Source organism: Rhinoraja longicauda, chromosome 38, assembly GCF_053455715.1.
Source record: "Rhinoraja longicauda isolate Sanriku21f chromosome 38, sRhiLon1.1, whole genome shotgun sequence".
Taxonomy (NCBI): domain Eukaryota; kingdom Metazoa; phylum Chordata; class Chondrichthyes; order Rajiformes; family Arhynchobatidae; genus Rhinoraja; species Rhinoraja longicauda.
This window is the reverse complement of record NC_135990.1, coordinates 7,044,112-7,065,095: the sequence shown is the minus strand read 5'-3', so window position 1 is coordinate 7,065,095 and position 20,984 is coordinate 7,044,112. Positions and strand designations below refer to the sequence as shown.

The 20,984-nt window shown below is 49.3% G+C and overlaps 2 protein-coding genes across 4 annotated transcripts in view; one reads left to right on the top strand and one right to left on the bottom strand.

The window, feature by feature from the left end:
- scamp2 (secretory carrier membrane protein 2) overlaps positions 1–7,321 on the bottom strand; it is a 36,906-nt gene extending 29,585 nt beyond the window's left edge. For both annotated transcript variants that reach the window (XM_078429748.1, XM_078429747.1), the window contains exon 1: positions 7,186–7,321. In XM_078429748.1, the coding sequence (XP_078285874.1) occupies positions 7,186–7,242 (57 nt within the window). In that variant the 5' untranslated portion in view covers positions 7,243–7,321. The remainder of the gene's footprint in view (positions 1–7,185) is intronic.
- Positions 7,322–7,580: 259 nt separating this feature from the next.
- Positions 7,581–20,984, top strand: part of mpi (mannose phosphate isomerase) — a 32,803-nt gene continuing 19,399 nt past the window's right edge. Inside the window, exon 1 of one of the 2 annotated variants that reach the window (XM_078429871.1) lies at positions 7,581–7,601. In XM_078429871.1, the coding sequence (XP_078285997.1) occupies positions 7,583–7,601 (19 nt within the window). In that variant the 5' untranslated portion in view covers positions 7,581–7,582. Of the gene's footprint in view, positions 7,602–9,277; positions 9,313–20,984 lie in introns of those variants that run through there. The other variant, XM_078429870.1, reaches the window with a different exon arrangement.

Below are 20,984 nucleotides of genomic sequence, written 5' to 3'. Positions count from 1 at the left end.
CACTGCCTCCCATTCCGAAAGGGACCCATTTATCCCCACTCTTTGCTTTCTGTCTGTCAACCAATTTTCTATCCATGTCAGTACCCTACCCCCAATACCATGTGCCCTAATTTTGCCCACTAATCTCCTATGTGGGACCTTGTCGAAGGCTTTCTGAAAGTCGAGGTACACCACATCCACTGACTCTCCCCTGTCAATTTTCCTAGTTACATCCTCAAAAAATTCCAGTAGATTTGTCAAGCATGATTTCCCCTAATGCATCACCTGGTGTGTGGATAGGCATAAAATGCTGGAGTAACAGCAGGACAGGCAACATCTCTGGATAGGGACCTTCTATCCAGAGATGCTGCCTGGCCCGCTGAGTCTATCTTCGGTGTATACCAGCACCTGCAGTTCCCTCCAAGGCACACAGATAAAACATCATAGGTTCTATACTTAGTCTGCTCTGAATTACTAAAAGGTGGCTGCAATTGGGCATATCTCAATGGGACTGAGGGCAGATAGGAGGTGAAGGGAACGAAACGGGTTTTGTCTGAAGAACCGTCTCGACCCGAAATGTCACCCATTCCTTCTCTCCAGAGATGCTGCCTGTCCTGCTGAGTCACGCCAGCATTTTGCATCTACCTTCGATTTAAACCAGCATCTGCAGTGCTTTCTTACAAACAAGTTTTGTTAATCATTGTTCAGTGCTGAGGTTTCTTTAAAAACATCAAACAAGAATGGAATTGGACTTGGCTGTGGCAGTCAGAGTGAAATCAGTCACTAAATATCTTTGCCAAGATTAATGCGACTAATAGACAGAAACATCAACATAAATAATAATAATAATAATAATGCATTACATTTATATAGCGCTTTTCATATACTCAAAGACGCTTTACAGAGATTTAGAGAACATAGGGAAGTGAATAAATAGATAAATAAGTAAACGAGCAGAGAAAGGAGACAGAAGGTGAGGTGACCTTCAGTGGTTGAAGGCAGTACTGAACAGCTGAGACTTCAGTGATGTTTTGAATGTGGTGAGTGTGGAGGAGTCTCTGATGGTTTGGGGTAGTGAGTTCCATAGGGTGGGAGCAGCGATGGAGAAAGCCCTGTCCCCCCAGGATCTGAGTTTGGTCCGGATGTGGGGGGATAGGAGATTGGCAGCAGCAGAGCGGAGGGTGCAGGTGGGAGTGTGCCTGTGGAGGAGGTCGGTCAGGTAGGATGGGGCCAGGTTATGGAGGGCTTTGTAGGTCATGAGGAGGATTTTGTACTGGATTCTCTGGGGGATGGGGAGCCAGTGGAGTTTGTAAATACAACAATATGATAAAATTCATGGGCACACACGAGACTGCAGATTCTGGTATCCAGAGCAAAACCAAACGGAAGAAACTCAGTAGGTCGAGCAACATCTGTGCTGGGAAGGTATGTAGAGGTGACCGGAAAAATTGGCATCGTGACAGAGTGAAGAGGAGTAAAACAGGACAGGAAAGGTTGAGACAGGTGTTAGTGCGGTCAGGTGATGGGTGGAGGAGGGATGATTGGCAGGTGGAGTCAGGTTGGGGAGGGTGACAGAAGCTGACAAAGGAAAGGGCAGATGGGGATGGAGCCTCCCTTGTCTCTGTGTCTCCCTCTCCCTGACTCTCAGTCTGAAGAAGGGTCTCAACCCAAAACGTCACCATTCCTTCTATCCAGAGATGCTGCCTGTCCCACTGAGTTACTCCAGCATTTTGCGTCTATCTAAAGGGCTGATGGAGCCAGGCGGGGTGGAGACAACTGCCGAAGTGACCAACAGATGGGGAGGAGATCGAGTGGGTGTAATGCGTGTGTAGGAAGTGGATGAGCTAAAAGGGGGAGGGAGACGAATGTGAGGGGACCCGAGAGGAGAACCCGGGAAGCACGGGTTACCAGAAATTGAACAGTAAACGTTCCAGTAAACGACCCAACCAGAATACAAGATGTTGAGTTTGCCAGACACAAATTCACATGTATGTCCACGTGCAACGATTGCATTGGTAGACAGTACATAATCTTAATAGTTTGCATAAAGCCGTGATTTATTTTTACTGGGATACTTAAACCTGCACAGTGTTGTTATAATTCACCAGTATGTTGGAAAATACAGAGGAAAAAAGGTAAAATAAAGAGTAAACTAAAGTGAACCTTTTTATGGCATCACATCAAAAATAAATTTCATATTGTTCTTTCTTGGGAGTTAACTAAATTCTTTTGTGTAGTTGTACTTTTATAGATCTGCATCTTGAAAAATAATGATACAGAATTAGAGCGTTAACTGTGACTTTTTCAATTAGTAAGGAAACGCCCTTTAAATGCATTTGAAATAGTTTATTTGTTTTTTGGGATGGTGGGTATCATGGGAAAAGGTACCATTTATTGACCATCCCTAATTGCTGTCTTTTATTCTTGCGATATTACAAAGCATTGTCTTAAAAGCGTAGGAATGCATTTTATAAATGGCACTCACAGCAGTCATTGTGCAACACTAAAGGAATACACATTTGGGGGATTGAATGGATTGCCAATTCAACATTCCCCTGGATGGTGTTGGAGTTCTATTTTCAAGGCACATCATGCCACATCGGTGGTATAAAGGCTTTGTGGTACCAGGAAGCAAGCTCCTTAACAGGATGCTCAACCTGACTTGCTCTTGTAGCTATACCACACATGCATTAATCTGCAAAGACAGTGGTTAGTCCAGTTTAGTTTCCTTTGGGATCTTCCAAGATAATTACTGATAATTCAGTGGTGTTCATTAAGATTAGATTATTAGGAGTCTGCCTGGAATTTGTGGCATACGTTATCAGCCCACATCTGAACGATGGCTTAGTCCTACTGTATTCAGTCTGAGAAAGCATACATTTTTCCTTTCATAATCTGTTTTATCAAGAAACCTTAATGCTACAATCAAGTATTGCCTTTGTGTGAAAGGAAGACTTGCTCATCTCTAAAATTCAATGCTTTGATCTAAGGTTGGGTTGAGGTATTCAATTTATCCTTTTCACAGAACAATTGAGCAATTTTCTACATCAATGGTAAATGCCAGTTTTTAAAATTGTACTGGAACGGCATTGCAACAGCTGGATCACTCTTCAGTACTGCAGCTGAGATGTCATGAACAATGAAGATGCCGGTAGCATGGTGAAATTAGTCACCATGTAATGAGAAATATGAATCACTGCATCTTGATAGAAAGGCTAAGGGACAATATAATCTAAATATGATTGTTATAACAGCAGAGACCAGAACAGAAATCAGCAAGCATCTGTGTATATTTTGCTGAAAGGGGTGCAGCAGATTGTGAAATTGATTATAAGCAGAGGCATGGAGTACGAGAGCAAGGAAGAAACCTTTATGGTCACTGCTGTGGCAGAATTGGAGCACTGTGTCCAATTCTGGGCAACACACTACAGGAAAGATGTAAAAATGAAAGATGTAAATTAGATTTACCAATTCACTTAGAAGGTTAAATTGATTTATTTAAATGAAATTTAAAGTATCTGAAAGGAAGGAATTTGCAAGGCTGTATGGTGAGAGGAGAAAAGAGTGCAACAAAAAAGTCAGCAGAGACAATGTGAATTTGGTACATAGGTTGATGTTGGGTAGTCTGTCCAATTTTACACTTTTTCTGCTTTGACAGAGCAATTTTGAAGCCTTGCAGGCCATTTTAAGGGGTAGGAAGTCACATGACCTCAGCTGTGGAGAATCTTATCTATTGAAACTGAAATTTAAGTCTTCTCCTTAGTCCATCTTAAGAGAGAAAACTGCCCTTATAGCTGTTAAATAAATATTCAAAAGTGTGTAATTGAACACACTGTACGAACATTGCTAGAATTTCAATCCATTGTGCCAAATACATGTGCACGTTTTTAAATGGAAAAGTATAGCATCTCTGGAAGCACCTAAACCTTGGAAAATATGCAACTAAATCCAAACAAAAACCATTTTTGTAGCCTAGCTGCTAAATTCTGAGAAGTGAAATAATGGAAAAAGAATCCCAGACAATGATTTCACTGGGGAATCCAATCGAAGAATATAGAGCTACTCCAGATGCAAAGAGCTTTTACTGATTACTTAACAGTTGGGGTCAAGGACAGAGCGTGCACGTTGCGGCCCTGTTTCCACCAATCTTTCCACCACCACGCACAAGAAGCGCAAGACGCAATTGTATGCAGATGCCGAGAAGTGTGTTCAGCTCTGGCTGAACAATTTCTAATCTTATGATGTGGACTCAATAAGACCTAACAGTTAATTCTGTAATCCCACTGTGCTTACTGACTGGTTGCATCAACGCCTGGTTGGGTAACGCAAACACTCAGGAGGCTGCAGAAAGTGGTATACATTGTCCAATCCATTACAGGTACTGACTTCCCCACCACTGAAGGTGGCACTGCCTCAAAAAGGCAGCTAGTATCATCAAAAGACTCACACCATACTGGCCATGCTCCCATCTCTCTACCATGAAGGTGGATGTACAGAAGCCCGAGAACCATTACATTCATGTTCAAGTGTAAGAAAATAACTGCAGATGCTGGTATAAATCGCAGGTATTTATTCACAAAATGCTGGAGTAACTCAGCAGGTCAGGCAGCATCTCAGGAGAGAAGGAATGGGTGACATTTCGGGTCGAGACCCTTCTTCATTCATGTTCAAGAACAGCTTCTTCCCAGCAACAATCAGGCTCTTGAACACAGCACAACACTAACTAGGTGATTGCACTATGAAGTTTGATTTTGCACAATTATGGGGCCTGGTTACTGATCATTAATTTATTGTATTACTGATGATTGTATATTTATTTGTGTATTATTGTGTTAATGGGCCAAGTAAGATTTCTGCTGTTCCATTGTCGGTACATATGTCTATTAAGCACTCTTGACTCTTGCTTTAATCACCACTAACATAAGAGTTTTGAGTACAAACCAGGACCCCATTTATGAATTTCATGATTTTTATCTTCCTTCAATCCTCAATAAATTTGGATTTACCCAGAATTTCCTGCCTACATCCTATTGGTACCAAGTCAAAATCACCACCACCCAGGTTTCTTAACCTAGGTGGTTCAATGTTGAGTAATGCATTAATTATAAAACAACGATCCTGGTTTTATAGCTCTACTTTACATCATCATGTTACTCCAATTCTTGAATTATCATTCAATGATGGTGCTGTAGTTTCAGATTCCTTGACTCTAGGTGCAGGAATTTCCTCCTTAAGCTGTTTCTATATTTCTTCATTCTCAGTAGAGCTTTGTGCTTTAATGTCAAATTTAATCCAACGCCTATATCTCTCTATATCACCGTCTATACCTCTCGTTTCCCTTTCCCCTGACTCTCGGTCTGAAGAAGGGTCTTGACCAAACCATCACCTATTCCTTTTCTTTAGAGATGCTATCTGACCCGCTGATGATACCTTTGTAACTAAATTTAAAAAACTTTGATGTCTTACTTTCTTCAAAACCACCAGATCCAACACTGATACTATTTTTAAGATCTTTATGGTATTTGGAGGCAGAAATACACGTCCACATATAATGGTTTTGATAAATACCATAATAAATTAGGGGTAGTTTACAAAAAAATTGAATTAAAAAGTAGAACTGGACAATTTAAGTCAATTTGTAAATAAGGATGCAGCAACATTTCTACATCAAGGGAGTGATGAGATAAAATGGACCACACACAGGTATGATCATAAAATACATTGAAGATGGAAAAAAATACAAGGTGATGATATTGAATAATCAGGAAATAATAAAAAGTCCCAGTCTTCTCTAGAAAAGGAGAAAATAGGTGTGCAATAAGTTTAAACAATGAAAGCATTTGATTAGGTAAACATAAATAAATCCAAAGTTCAGAGAAATGTATTTGCCCAGCATACAGTGAGGAGGGCAATTCACTAATCAATGGCTTATGATGGGAAAAGGTAAGCAGGGTAAGAATAAGGACATGTAACGTAATGACGTATTGGCTGGAAGGCAGCACGTTGGCACCAAAAGCAGGCAATCAATAAGCAGATAAAAAACTTAAGATGCTGAAAATCCAAAGAACCAAGACTCAGCAAGTTATACAGCATTTTTGGAGATCGAAACAATCAACGTTTCAGTTCAAGGCAGTTTCATCACAAAAGCTAGGGTTCTGCTGAATAATGATGACAAGGGATACTAACTGCATCTCCAGAAATAGTGCCTGTAACAAACTCTCAGTCTGAAGAAAGATTCCAACCCATAAAATCATCTGTCCATTTTCTCCAGATATACTGCCTGACCTGCTGAGTTACTCCAGCACTTTGTGATTTTCTCCAGATATAATGCCTGCCCCTTTTGTTATTATTTCTGAATGCTTTGTTCATATGTTGCAAAAATAATCTCAAATGATACTTCATTTTAAAGAGCAACTCTAGTTTATAAAAGAATGACGACATGGTGGAATGGGGTGTGGACGTTACTCAAACTCAGAGATTTGCCTTTCTTGAGGAGTGCGCTGCACCTGTTTCCTGCTTCACTTTAAAGCCTTGATAGATACAAAATGTTGGAGTAGCTCAGCGTATCAGGCATCATCTCTGGGGAGAAGGAATGGGTGACGTTTCGGGTCGAGGCCCTTCTTCAGACTGAAAGTGAGCTGCTCCAACATTTTGTGACAATCCTCGGTTTAAACCAGCAGCTGTAGATCCTTGAGCAACTCAGCGGGTCAGGCAGCATCTCTGGAGAGAAGGAACTGAAAATTTAAACCTACATGTAAACCAACATCTGCAGTTGTTTCCTATGGCTACATATCTGTAGTTCCTTTAAACCCTTGCCAGGTTCACACTCTAAATGTTTTGGGGGAAGGGAGGAGGTTAAAAAAAGCCTGAATCTGTCAATGAAGACTCTGTATGAAGGCCAGTGCCCTTTCGTCAATAACTTTTCCACTAAAGTTTTGTCCGACAGGCATAAAGCTGTGCCGCGCCAATCTAACTTGATCAACCGCCTGGCCACGTCCCGCCCCTTTTGGGGGCCGGGCAGGCCACGGACTGCCTCTCCATTGACCGAGCGCCCCGTCAATCACCGCTCCCCCCCCCCCCCCTCCAGCAAGTTAGGTTTCGCTGGAGAATCCGCCTCAACGACTGAGGCCCAGCCGAACAACCGACGCTCGTTTTCCCACCTCCCTGAGCGAACAAACACGAAAGCGGGATGGAGCTTTCCTTTACCTGAAAGGGATTTATTTCCACCGGGTCGGCGAACGGGTTGGCGTCGAACTCTGTCATGTTTTTGTTTGTGTTTTTGGCGTCGAAGTTAGCGGACAACTCTCCTCTCCACTCTCACTCACTCCCGCCCCCACCCCCCTCCCGGCCGGCCCGCCCCCACCGGCTCGCGCTGACTTCCTGACGCCTGACGCCCGACGGGTCCGGGCAAGCGCGCACGCGCGAACTAACCCCACCGCCGCCACCACCACCACCACCACACACAAGCCCCGCCCGCCCCTCATTGTGACGTCACAATAAACGGCGGGGGCGGGGTCGTGGCTGGGCCTCGGCGCGATGACGTCGGTCGCCGTCGAGCAACACAACAGACCATGCATAACATAATGCGAGAAAATAACTGCAGATGCTGGTACAAATCGAAGGTATTTATTCACAAAATGCTGGAGTAACTCAGCAGGTCAGGCAGCATCTCAGGAGAGAAGGAATGGGCGACGTTTCGGGTCGAGACCCTTCTTCAGACATAATACACTGTAAACACTATAATAAACGAGAAAAATACTTCAGTGACATATACATACGTATACACGTGTGTATATATATATATATATATATACACACATATATATGTGAAGTGTGCATGTATATATATACACACACAAGGTATTTATTCACAAAATGCTGGAGCAACTCAGCAGACCAGGCAGCATCTCAGGAGAGAAGGAATGGGTGACGTTTCAGGTCGAGACCCTTCTTCAGTCACCCATTCCTCTCCTGAGATGCTGCCTGACCTGCTGAGTTACTCCAGCATTTTGTGAATAAATACCTTCGATTTGTAACCAGCATCTGCAGTTATTTTCTTACGCTATATACACACGCACACACTCACATATATGTATAGGTACATGTGACAATAAATTGAATCTTGAATTTTGAATCTTGAATATATGCACACACACTAGACTTGATGGGCCGAATGACCTAATTCTGCTCCTATCACTTATGATTTATGACCTTATGACACGCACACATAACAAAATAAACAAGCAATAATAGTGCAGAACTATAAAAACCAATGGCCCCAAGGCTATGTAGTTCAGAGCATATTGGAGGTTGTAGTAATTAATAATAATAATAACAATAATATATTCCTTTATTCGGCCCACACCGGGGAAATTTACAGTGTTACAGCAGCAAAGTGGATAGCAATAGCCTGATGGCTGTAAGGAAAAAGCTGTTCCAAAACCTGGTCGTTCCTAAAGCTGTTTCTAAACCTGGACAGGCACCATCTCTTGGTAGAAGGGATGGGTGGGGTGATGTTTCGGGTCACCCATCCCTTCTATCCAGAGATGCTGCCTGGGCCGTTGAGTTATTCCAGTATTTTGTGTCTATCTTGACACTTAAACTTCCTAGATAGACACAAAATGCTGGAGTAACTCAGCGGGTCAGGCAGCATCTCGGTAGAGAAGGGACAGGTGACTTTTTTTGGTCGAGACCCTTCTTCAGACTGATTGAGCTTCTTGAACTATATGAAAATAACTGCAGATGCTGGTACAAATCGAAGGTATTTATTCACAAAATGCTGGAGTAACTCAGCAGGTGCTGCCTGACCTGCTGAGTTACTCCAGCATTTTGTGTATGCTGCCTGATCTGCTGAGCTTCTTGAACTGATTACTTAAACAGTCTGAGGAAGGGTCTCAACCCGAAACGTCGCCCATTCCTTCTCTCCTGAGATGCTGCCTGACCTGCTGAGTTACTCCAGCATTTTGTGAATAAAAGTATAAAGTCTTATGCTTAAACTTAGTAATAATAATACATTTTTTTTTTTTTTAGTATAAGAAGATAACTGCAGATGCTGGTACAAATCGAAGGTTTTTATTCACAAAATGCTGGAGTAACTCAGCAGGTCAGGCAGCATCTCAGGAGAGAAGGAATGGGTGACGTTTCGGGTCGAGACCCTTCTTCAGACATAATCTTCAGACATAATTCTTTATACTTAAACTTCCTGGTTGAGACTACAACACCCAGCAGGCATCACGGGCACGCACCGTACGTGATCACGCATTTTGGTGACCTCACACGCAAGCAGACGTCGTCTTCCAGAGAGGGCGGTGATGGCGGCGGCGGTGGTGAAAGGTGAGGGTTGGACGAACAACAGTCAGGTCGCGGCTGCTCTCGCCCACTGTGTATGGGGATGAGGTGCCTCATCGGGCAGGGAGCTGCGGCGTGGCTCCTTCGGCCGGCAATATGTGCCCTCGTCTCTCATCCAGTGGCCTTGAGGGTCCTCTTCCCCCCCCCCCCACCTTGTGTCCTCTTCCCCCCCCCCCCACCTTGTGTCCTCTTCCCCCCCCCCACCTTGTCCTCTTCCCCCCCCACCTTGTCCTCTTCCCCCCCCACCTTGTCCTCTTCCCCCCCCACCTTGTCCTCTTCCCCCCCCCACCTTGTCCTCTTCCCCCCCCACCTTGTGTCCTCTTCCCCCCCCACCTTGTGTCCTCTTCCCCCCCCACCTTGTGTCCTCTTCCCCCCCCCACCTTGTCCTCTTCCCCCCCCACCTTGTGTCCTCTTCCCCCCCCCCACCTTGTCCTCTTCCCCCCCCACCTTGTCCTCTTCCCCCCCCACCTTGTCCTCTTCCCCCCCCACCTTGTCCTCTTCCCCCCCCACCTTGTGTCCTCTTCCCCCCCCCACCTTGTCCTCTTCCCCCCCCACCTTGTGTCCTCTTCCCCCCCCCACCTTGTGTCCTCTTCCCCCCCCACCTTGTGTCCTCTTCCCCCCCACCTTGTCCTCTTCCCCCCCCCACCTTGTCCTCTTCCCCCCCCCACCTTGCCCTCTTCCCCCCCCACCTTGTCCTCTTCCCCCCCCCACCTTGTCCTCTTCCCCCCCCACCTTGTGTCCTCTTCCCCCCCCCACCTTGTCCTCTTCGCCCCCACCTTGTCCTCTTCCCCCCCCCACCTTGTCCTCTTCCCCCCCCCACCTTGTCCTCTTCCCCCCCCACCTTGTCCTCTTCCCCCCCCACCTTGTCCTCCTCCCCCCCACCTTGTCCTCTTCCCCCCCCCACCTTGTCCTCTTCCCCCCCCACCTTGTCCTCTTCCCCCCCCACCTTGTCCTCTTCCCCCCCCCCACCTTGTGTCCTCTTCCCCCCCCACCTTGTGTCCTCTTCCCCCCCCCCACCTTGTGTCCTCTTCCCCCCCCCCACCTTGTCCTCTTCCCCCCCCCCACCTTGTGTCCTCTTCCCCCCCCACCTTGTGTCCTCTTCCCCCCCCACCTTGTGTCCTCTTCCCCCCCCCCACCTTGTGTCCTCTTCCCCCCCCCACCTTGTCCTCTTCCCCCCCCACCTTGTCCTCTTCCCCCCCCACCTTGTCCTCTTCCCCCCCCACCTTGTGTCCTCTTCCCCCCCCACCTTGTCCTCTTCCCCCCCCCACCTTGTGTCCTCTTCCCCCCCCCCCACCTTGTGTCCTCCCCCCCCCCACCTTGTGTCCTCTCCCCCCCACCTTGTGTCCTCTCCCCCCCACCTTGTGTCCTCTCCCCCCCCACCTTGTCCTCTCCCCCCCCACCTTGTCCTCTCCCCCCCACCTTGTCCTCTCCCCCCCACCTTGTCCTCTCCCCCCCACCTTGTCCTCTCCCCCCACCTTGTCCTCTCCCCCCCCACCTTGTCCTCTCCCCCCCACCCACCTTGTCCTCTCCCCCCCCACCCACCTTGTCCTCTCCCCCCCACCTTGTCCTCTCCCCCCCACCTTGTCCTCTCCCCCCCACCTTGTCCTCTCCCCCCCACCTTGTCCTCTCCCCCCCACCTTGTCCTCTCCCCCCCACCTTGTCCTCTCCCCCCCACCTTGTCCTCTCCCCCCCACCTTGTCCTCTCCCCCCCACCTTGTCCTCTCCCCCCCACCTTGTCCTCTCCCCCCCACCTTGTCCTCTCCCCCCCACCTTGTCCTCTCCCCCCCACCTTGTCCTCTCCCCCCCACCTTGTCCTCTCCCCCCACCTTGTCCTCTCCCCCCCACCTTGTCCTCTCCCCCCCACCTTGTCCTCTCCCCCCCACCTTGTCCTCTCCCCCCCACCTTGTCCTCTCCCCCCCACCTTGTCCTCTCCCCCCCACCTTGTCCTCTCCCCCCCACCTTGTCCTCTCCCCCCCACCTTGTCCTCTCCCCCCCACCTTGTCCTCTCCCCCCCACCTTGTCCTCTCCCCCCCACCTTGTCCTCTCCCCCCCACCTTGTCCTCTCCCCCCCACCTTGTCCTCTTTCCCCCCCCCACCTTGTCCTCTTCCCCCACCTTGTCCTCTTCCCCCCCAACCTTGTCCTCTCCCCCCCACCTTGTCCTCTTCCCCCCCCACCTTGTCCTCTTACCCCGCCCCCCTTGTCCTCTTCCCCCCCCCACCTTGTGTCCTCTTCCCCCACCTTGTGTCCTCTTCCCCCACCTTGTGTCCTCTTCCCCCACCTTGTGTCCTCTTCCCCCACCTTGTGTCCTCTTCCCCCACCTTGTGTCCTCTTCCCTCACCTTGTGTCCTCTTCCCCCACCTTGTGTCCTCTTCCCCCACCTTGTGTCCTCTTCCCCCACCTTGTGTCCTCTTCCCCCACCTTGTGTCCTCTTCCCCCACCTTGTGTCCTCTTCCCCCACCTTGTGTCCTCTTCCCCCACCTTGTGTCCTCTTCCCCCACCTTGTGTCCTCTTCCCCACCTTGTGTCCTCTTCCCCCACCTTGTGTCCTCTTCCCCCACCTTGTGTCCTCTTCCCCCACCTTGTGTCCTCTCCCCCCACCTTGTGTCCTCTCCCCCCACCTTGTGTCCTCTCCCCCCACCTTGTGTCCTCCCCCCCACCTTGTCCTCTCCCCCCACCCACCTTGTCCTCTCCCCCCCACCCACCTTGTCCTCTCCCCCCCCACCTTGTCCTCTCCCCCCCCACCTTGTCCTCTCCCCCCCCACCTTGTCCTCTCCCCCCCCACCTTGTCCTCTCCCCCCCCACCTTGTCCTCTCCCCCCCCACCTTGTCCTCTCCCCCCCCACCTTGTCCTCTCCCCCCCACCTTGTCCTCTCCCCCCCCACCTTGTCCTCTCCCCCCCCACCTTGTCCTCTCCCCCCCACCTTGTCCTCTCCCCCCCACCTTGTCCTCTCCCCCCACCTTGTCCTCTCCCCCCCACCTTGTCCTCTCCCCCCCACCTTGTCCTCTCCCCCCCACCTTGTCCTCTCCCCCCCACCTTGTCCTCTCCCCCCCACCTTGTCCTCTCCCCCCCACCTTGTCCTCTCCCCCCCACCTTGTCCTCTCCCCCCACCTTGTCCTCTCCCCCCACCTTGTCCTCTCCCCCCACCTTGTCCTCTCCCCCCCACCTTGTCCTCTCCCCCCCACCTTGTCCTCTCCCCCCCACCTTGTCCTCTCCCCCCCACCTTGTCCTCTCCCCCCCCCACCTTGTCCTCTCCCCCCCCCACCTTGTCCTCTCCCCCCCCCACCTTGTCCTCTCCCCCCCCACCTTGTCCTCTCCCCCCCCACCTTGTCCTCTCCCCCCCACCTTGTCCTCTCCCCCCCACCTTGTCCTCTCCCCCCCACCTTGTCCTCTCCCCCCCACCTTGTCCTCTCCCCCCCACCTTGTCCTCTCCCCCCCACCTTGTCCTCTCCCCCCCACCTTGTCCTCTCCCCCCCACCTTGTCCTCTCCCCCCCACCTTGTCCTCTTCCCCCCCAACCTTGTCCTCTTCCCCCCCACCTTGTCCTCTTCCCCCCCCACCTTGTCCTCTTCCCCCCCCACCTTGTCCTCTTCCCCCCCACCTTGTCCTCTCCCCCCCCCACCCCACCTTGTGTCCTCTTCCCCCACCTTGTGTCCTCTTCCCCCACCTTGTGTCCTCTTCCCCCACCTTGTGTCCTCTTCCCCCACCTTGTGTCCTCTTCCCCCACCTTGTGTCCTCTTCCCCCACCTTGTGTCCTCTTCCCCCACCTTGTGTCCTCTTCCCCCACCTTGTGTCCTCTTCCCCCACCTTGTGTCCCCTTCCCCCACCTTGTGTCCTCTTCCCCCACCTTGTGTCCTCTTCCCCCACCTTGTGTCCTCTTCCCCCACCTTGTGTCCTCTTCCCCCACCTTGTGTCCTCTTCCCCCACCTTGTGTCCTCTTCCCCCACCTTGTGTCCTCTTCCCCCACCTTGTGTCCTCTTCCCCCACCTTGTGTCCTCTTCCCCCACCTTGTGTCCTCTTCCCCCACCTTGTGTCCTCTTCCCCCACCTTGTGTCCTCTTCCCCCACCTTGTGTCCTCTTCCCCCACCTTGTGTCCTCTTCCCCCACCTTGTGTCCTCTCCCCCCACCTTGTGTCCTCTCCCCCCACCTTGTGTCCTCTCCCCCCACCTTGTGTCCTCTTCCCCCCACCCCCATCTTGTCCCCCATCTTGTCCCCCATCTTGTCCCCCACCTTGTCCCCCACCTTGTCCTCCACCTTGTCCTCTCCCTCCCCCATCCCCACCTTGTCCTTCCCTTCCCCATCCCCACCTTGTCCTTCCCTTCCCCCCCTTACAACCGCCTTGTCCTTCCACCCCCACCTTGCCCCCCCACCCCACCCCCACCTTGCCCCCCCGCCACCCCGCCCGCACCTTGTTCCCCCCCACCCCCACCTTGCCCCCCCACCCCAACCCCACCTTGCCCTCTCCCCCCCCCCCCCCCTTGTCCTTTTCCTGACATTGACCTTCCCTCCCACAGCTTTCATTCATACTCTCCACCCCCCCCCAACCTGCACCTTGCCCTCTCCCTTCTTGGACTCTTAACACCTCCCTCTGAGTTTTAAATCAGCCCCTCGCCTCTCATACCACCATTGTCCTCTCCTCTCCCTGATCCTGAAACCTCCCTCTCAAAGTTTTCATTTACACCCCTCTCCCCACCACCTTGTCCTCTCCCCTCCCTGACTCCAAACCTGCCCCCTCCTCATTCACACCTCTATCTCTTCCCCCCCCCTCCTTGTCCGCTCCACCGTGTCCCTTCCTGACCCTGAATTCTCCCTCCATCCCTTCCTCAGTTATAATTCATGCCCCCCCTCTACCCCCACCTTGTCCTCTCACCCCTCCCTGATTCCACTCTCCCTCCCTCCCTCAATTTCATTCACATCCCCCTCTCCCCCCATCTTGTCTCCTCCCTGACCCTGCACCCTGCCTGAGTTGTAATTCACATCCACCCCTCCACCCCCACCTTGTCCTCTCCTGACCTTGATCCCTCCCTCATCCTCATCTTCCCCCTACATTGTCCTCTCCCCAAACAATGGTTCATTGTTAGCTGAGGGGAAGCTGACATGATTCTTCCAACAAGAGGAGTTGAGTATAGGAGCAAAGAGGTCCTTCTACAGTTGTACCGGGCCCTGGTGAGACCGCACCTGGAGTACTGTGTGCAGTTTTGGTCTCCAAATTCTTGCTATTGAGGGCGTGCAGTGTAGGTTCACTAGGTTAATTCCCGGAATGGCGGGACTGTCGTATGTTGAAAGGCTGGAGCAATTAGGCTTGTATACACTGGAATTTAGAAGGATGAGGGGGGATCTTATTGAAACATGTAAGATAATTAGGGGATTGGACACATTAGAGGCAGGAAACATGTTCGCAATGTTGGGGGAGTCCAGAACAAAGGGCCACAGTTTAAGAATAAGGGGTAGGCCATTTAGAACGGAGATGAGGAAGAACTTTTTCAGTCAGAGAGTGGTGAAGGTGTGGAATTCTCTGCCTCAGAAGGCAGTGGAGGCCAGTTCGTTGGATGCTTTCAAGAGAGAGCTGGATAGAGCTCTTAAGGATAGCAGAGTGAGGGGGTATGGGGATAAGGCAGGAACGGGGTACTGATTGAGAGTGATCAGCCATGATCGCATTGAATGGCGGTGCTGGCTCGAAGGGCTGAATGACCTACTCCTGCACCTATTGTCTATTCTACATTTCCTTGATTAATGTCTGTTTTGATCTTTCGTTTTCACAACGAACCCTTCCATATCGCTAGTCTCCCCTGACTCTCAGTCTGAAGAAGGGTCTCGTCCTGCAACCTCACCTTCTCCTGGTGACAATTCCTTTTCTCCAGAGATGCTTCCTGTCCTGCTGAGTCACTCCAGGATTTTTGTGTTTATTTTAGATAAACTAAACCTTTAAATCCAGGTTGACATTTGTCATGGAGAAGAGTTGCGGTTGCCTTCTGGATGAGATATTAAATAGGTTGCAACTATTTTTTAAATGAATGTAAAAGGTCCCATGGCACAGTTTTACTTTAGTTTGCAATTTGCAACTCTTCAATTATTTAACTTGCACCATGGCCTTGTATCTCTTTCTGCTCCTCCCTTCACCACCCACAATCAAAGGTATTTATTCACAAAATGCTGGAGTAACTCAGCAGGTCAGGCAGCATCTCGGGAGAAATCTCCCGAGATGCTGCCTGACCTGCTGAGTTACTCCAGCATTTTGTGAATAAATACCTTCGATTTGTACCAGCATCTGCAGTTATCTTCTTATACCACCCACAATCAGTCTGAAGAACAGTCCTGACCCGAAACGTTGTCTATCCATGTTCTCCAGCGTTGCTGCCTAGCCCGATGAGCTACATCAGCATTTTGTGTCTTTTGTTTTGTAAACCAGCATCTGCAGTTACTCCAGCACTTTGTGAATAAATCTGCAGTTCCTTGGTTCTACTCTTTTGCGTAGTTCAGAAAACAGGTCTTTTGGACAACTCGTACGGTGTTATTCCACTTTCACATCCACTCCCTATACATTAGGCGCAATTTGCAGAGGCCAATTAACCTAAACCCGAATGTCTGGGATGTGGGAGGAAATGAGAACATCCGGAGGAAACCCACGTGGTTACAGGGCGAAGGTGCAAACTCCACACAGCCAGCATACAAGTGCAAGGTCTCTGGTGCCGAGAAGCAGTAGCTCTACCCGCTGCACTACTGCTTCCACATGCTAGAGATATTTTTCCTGAAGCAACATCTTTAAAATCTGGCCAGTGTAGTAATATTTCTTTGATTTTGATGTTCAGTTTAGTTTATTGTCAGGTGTACCGAGGTACAGTGAAAAGCTTTTGTTGCGTGCTATCAAGTCAACAGAAAGACAATACATGATTGCAAACAAGCCATTACAGTGTATAGATGCATGAAAAGGAATAATGTTTAATGCAAGGTTAAGCCAGCAAAGTTTGATCAAGGATACCAATGAGGTTGCTAGGCTCTGGTTGTGGTGGGATGATTCAGTTGCCTGATAACAGCTGGGGAGAAACTGTCCCTGAATCTGGAGGTGTGCGTTTTCACACGTCTATATCTTTTGCGTAATGGGAGAGGGGAGAAGAGGGAGTGGCCAGGGTGCGACTGGTCCTCGATTATGCTGCTGGCCTTGCCGAAGCAGCGCAAGGTATAAATGGAGGCAGTTTGTGAATTGGCAGCCGAATTTCCTGCGTCACAATGATGGTAGCTCTTCAGACATTAAACTTTATTGCTCATAAAACGTTAGTTGAAGACTTCAATTTAATTTGAACTGTCTCAGCATGCTGCAACCAGAAAACGTGTGACAATAATTACAAAAATGAAAATATGAAATAGTAGGAAATACATGTGAGAAGTAGTGGAATAATGAAGAAGGGATAACTTGTAGGATTTGAATAAATGGTTCCAATCAAATATAACCACTTAATTTAATGTGAATGCTCTATAGTGCAACTTGATCCATTTTGGGAATTTGAGTTAAGTTTTTGATAGGTTGTTGAGTTTAGAAGGATGAGAGGAGATCTTATCGAAACGTATAAGATTATTAAGGGGTTGGACACGTTAGAGGCAAGAAACATGTTCCCAACGTTGGGGGAGTCCAGAACAAGGGGCCACAGTTTAAGAATAAGGGGTAGGCCATTTAGAACGGAGATGAGGAAAAACGTTTTCAGTCAGAGGGTTGTGAATCTGTGGAATTCTCTGCCTCAGAAGGCAGTGGAGGCCAATTCTCTGAATGCATTCAAGAGAGAGCTGGATAGAGCTCTTAAGGATAGCGGAGTCAGGGGGTATGGGGAGAAGGCAGGAACAGGGTACTGATTGAGAATGATCAGCCATGATCACATTGAATGGCGGTGCTGGCTCGAAGGGTCGAATGGCCTCCTCCTGCACCTGTTGTCTATTGAGCTGATAGGACTTGGTATTACAATCCCTACTGTAATCGGCACCTTCTTAATCTCTTGGGTGGGGGTAGGGGTAAAGACTTCATTGGGGTCATCAGATGGGCACCCCACTTCCTTGGTGTTTCGTTGATAGGCCCATGACACCTCCAGAGGGCTCAACAGCGATACCTGGTATCCCAGGTGCGCTCCCCTCTGTTTTTACCCCTGTTGCTGGTCATTTTGCAGCCCAGTTGGAGTCTTTCCTCTTCAGCCACAGCCAGTTGTTGCTTCGCTCGGCAGCCTCTGACAGCGACCCGACGGCTTGCCGGAAGGCCTGTCCTCGGACTCCCATTCCCTTCAGGAGTCTGGTTGTTGACGTGGCTACAAACCCTCTGCAACCAACCTCTACAGGGAGCACCTGGGCACACATCTCTCGGGAATGGAGGATATGGATGAGATGCAGGCAGATAGGAGTTTGTCTTGGCATTGTGTTCAGCACACGTAGGGGATGGAGGGTCAGCTCCTGTGTGATACTGTTCCTTGCATCCCGACCAACTAGCCACGTTGCTGCACCTGGTATTCCCGGTATTCCCGCCCCTACACCTGTGTTGCAAGTGCAAGAGGGTCAAGGATCCTGTCTGAAGAAGGGATAGTGTTAATGTGCGGGGATCGCTGGGTGGTGCAGACCCGGTGGGCCGAAGGGCCTGTTTCTGCGCTGTATCTCTAAATCTAAATCTAAATCTTGACCCGAAACCTCACCCATTCCTTCTCTCCTGAGATGCTGCCTGACCTGCTGAGGTATTCCAGCATTTTGTGTCTTCCTTAGGTTCCAGGGTCCAGGGATAGAACAGAAAGAGGCTCACTTCAGTTACAGTATAAAGGCCATTACAGTTTAAGGCAGAGATAGATGGATTCTTGATTAGTACAGGTGTCAGAGGTTATGGGGAGAAGGCAGGAGAATGGGGTTAGGAGGCAGAGATAGATCAGCCATGATTGAATGGTGGAGAAGACTTGAAGAGCCGAATGGCCTGATTCTACTCCAATACCTTATGAAGTCAAGTTTATTGCCATTGGAGAGTAAGCATCTGCTTATCTAGGTATGTGCAATGCTCCTTCTACAGCAACACACTTCTCTCTCCCTATGCCAATGTTGGGGGAGTCCAGAACCAGGGGCCACAGTTTAAGAATAACGGGTAGGCCATTTAGAACGGAGATGAGGAAAAACTTTTTCTGTCAGAGTTGTGAATCTGTGGAATTCTCTGCCTCAGAGGGCAGTGGAGGCCAATTCTCTGAACGCATTCAAGAGAGAGCTAGATAGAGCTCTTAAGGATAGCGGAGTCAGGGGGTATGGGGAGAAGGCAGGAACGGGGTACTGATTGAGAATGATCAGCCATGATCACATTGAATGGCGGTGCTGACTCGAAGGGCCGAGTGGCCTCCTCCTGCACCTATTGTCTATTGCACCCTTCCGAGGTGCTGGTCACGATCCCAGCCAGTCAGTGACCCTTTGGAGAACAACGGAGGCCGCTGCCGACGCCTGCTTTATACCCTGTGACCACCATAGCACTACTTCTAGACAATAGCATTTCAACATGCGCCATTAGTCCCCCAATAGTAAGGGCCTACAGCCTTTCCCACCGTCCCTTGATACCGAGCAAAGCACTATTAGCTATTTGTTAGCTACAGACTATTCGCACACCTGGCGCTCACCACAGCCTGGCACACAGGCAACCCACACCCAGGATGCTGGCTCACACCGAACCATGAGTGAGCCAGACATTAATCCACCGGAATCTCCAAACAATGGACGACAGGGGGAATGAGGCGGGAGTGACGGGAGGTGTCGGGGATGGAGAGGAGGGCGGCAGGGGTCAGTGTGGGTAATGGGGTGGCCTTGAATTAGGGAGATGGAGGTTGTGAGTCGGGGCGTAGATGGGGCATCTTGGTTAGCGCGGACAAGTTGGGCTGAAGGGCCTGTTTCAATTCTCTATGATCAATCAGATTATCAGAGTTTTGCCGTAATCTGAATAAAAATCTAGTTTTCACACATTGAAAATAACAGTGAGATTATTGTATTTGAATCCTCAGATCTGTTAAAAGATTTCTGTAGGCTTTTAAAATTAAGTTTTGGCATTAACCATGACAGGGGTTTCTGCGCCGAGCTTTCGCCCGACCTAAGGTCCCCGTGCCTTGTTCTGATCCCTTGACCAGGCCGTGCACACTGGTTCCCCGTGAGTGGTTCGACCCACTCACCCCTTACGGTTCTAGACACTGGGCTTAGATGCAGGAGCTCTTATAGTGCAGAAAAATTCAACCAGACCAGATTTCAAAACCAGGGTTTAAATGAAAAGGCTTTTATTCAGCACTTGGGACTATTGTCCATGAATATATTTATACAGTTCTATAAGACATATCTATAATACACATACCGAATGCATGAATACCTTTGATTTATTAATCACAAAACGCACAGTTCACAAGACATATACCCGAATACCCTTTTCGCTGAAAACTTAAAAACACACAGTTCCACGAGACATATATCCGAATACCTTCTTTGCTGAATTCTTGAAACACACAGTTCCACAAAACATATACACGAATACCCTTTTACTTATGAATTCTTAAACACAGTTCTGCAAGACACATACACGACTGTAAGATGGGGAACGTACGACGCATCGCAACCTTGACCAACACATATTTTAATACACACCCAACGTTTATTCACAACCACCCTCCCCTCTACACTAAACTATGTCCAGGATATGTAGGATTTGGAGTGCATGCTCACCATGGGGCTATTACTGGGGTTACTGGCTGTTCGTTTGGCAGTATTTCTTCTCGAGTTGCGTGCCTGTTCCTCTCTCTTGCATCCGTTCTTCTTTCCGACTTTCTTCTTGACTTCAGTTGACTTCGAACCCGGTTTTCTCTGCGCTTCTTGCCTCTGTCCGTCTTAACTTGCCTGCTTGCGTTCCCTGCAGGTTTTCTTCTCGAGTTGACTTGCCTTATTCACCCAAAAGTAGTGGCCAGTTATACTGTTTCTGACCCGTCCTATCTCCCGCCAGATCTTGGAATCTCTTTGTTCAAAAAGATATGTATGAGGTTTTCTTCTGATCTGCGCTTATGTTCGGGGATACCGGGGATGGCCAGACGGTGTTAATTGGGATTTTGTTGTGAGGTGATGGGTGTTAACTGGTTTCCCATCACCTACCAGGTAGTTTTCTATGGGCTATTGTGCCCCCTCACTGAGATGAACTGTTTAGGTCGGCTTGGGGCATTGTGAGTATGCTGATGTCAGCGCCCCAGTGTCTGGACTCCGACCTGGTTTCGTAGGTTTCTGCATGGCCAATACCCATCCTTTGTTCTGGCCGTGGCTTTGCAGAAACCTAGAGACTGGGTTGTAAGGTTTTTTTACCTTTTGTGGCTGGTCACGAGGTCCTGCGGCCATTTTAGGACCCACAGATTGTGACATCCTTTGGTAAACTGACTGCAGCCTTTCTCCGCTATCAGCCCCAGTCTCCCGTTTAAAATGTACAAACTGCAGCTCTTTGGTTTTGTGTTGATTTCAGAATGAGGGAAAACGTCTCAAATCGTACACCGGTTTTCCCTACCTGTAATCTAGACTGGTCAAGATGACCTTGAGTCAGTCTGTTCTTCACTAACTATTATAATTCCGTCAAGGTTTTTTTTTTAATCATGGGTCGATGAGAGATTTTGGAAAGGTGACAGGCATTGTGTGGTGTGTTTATCT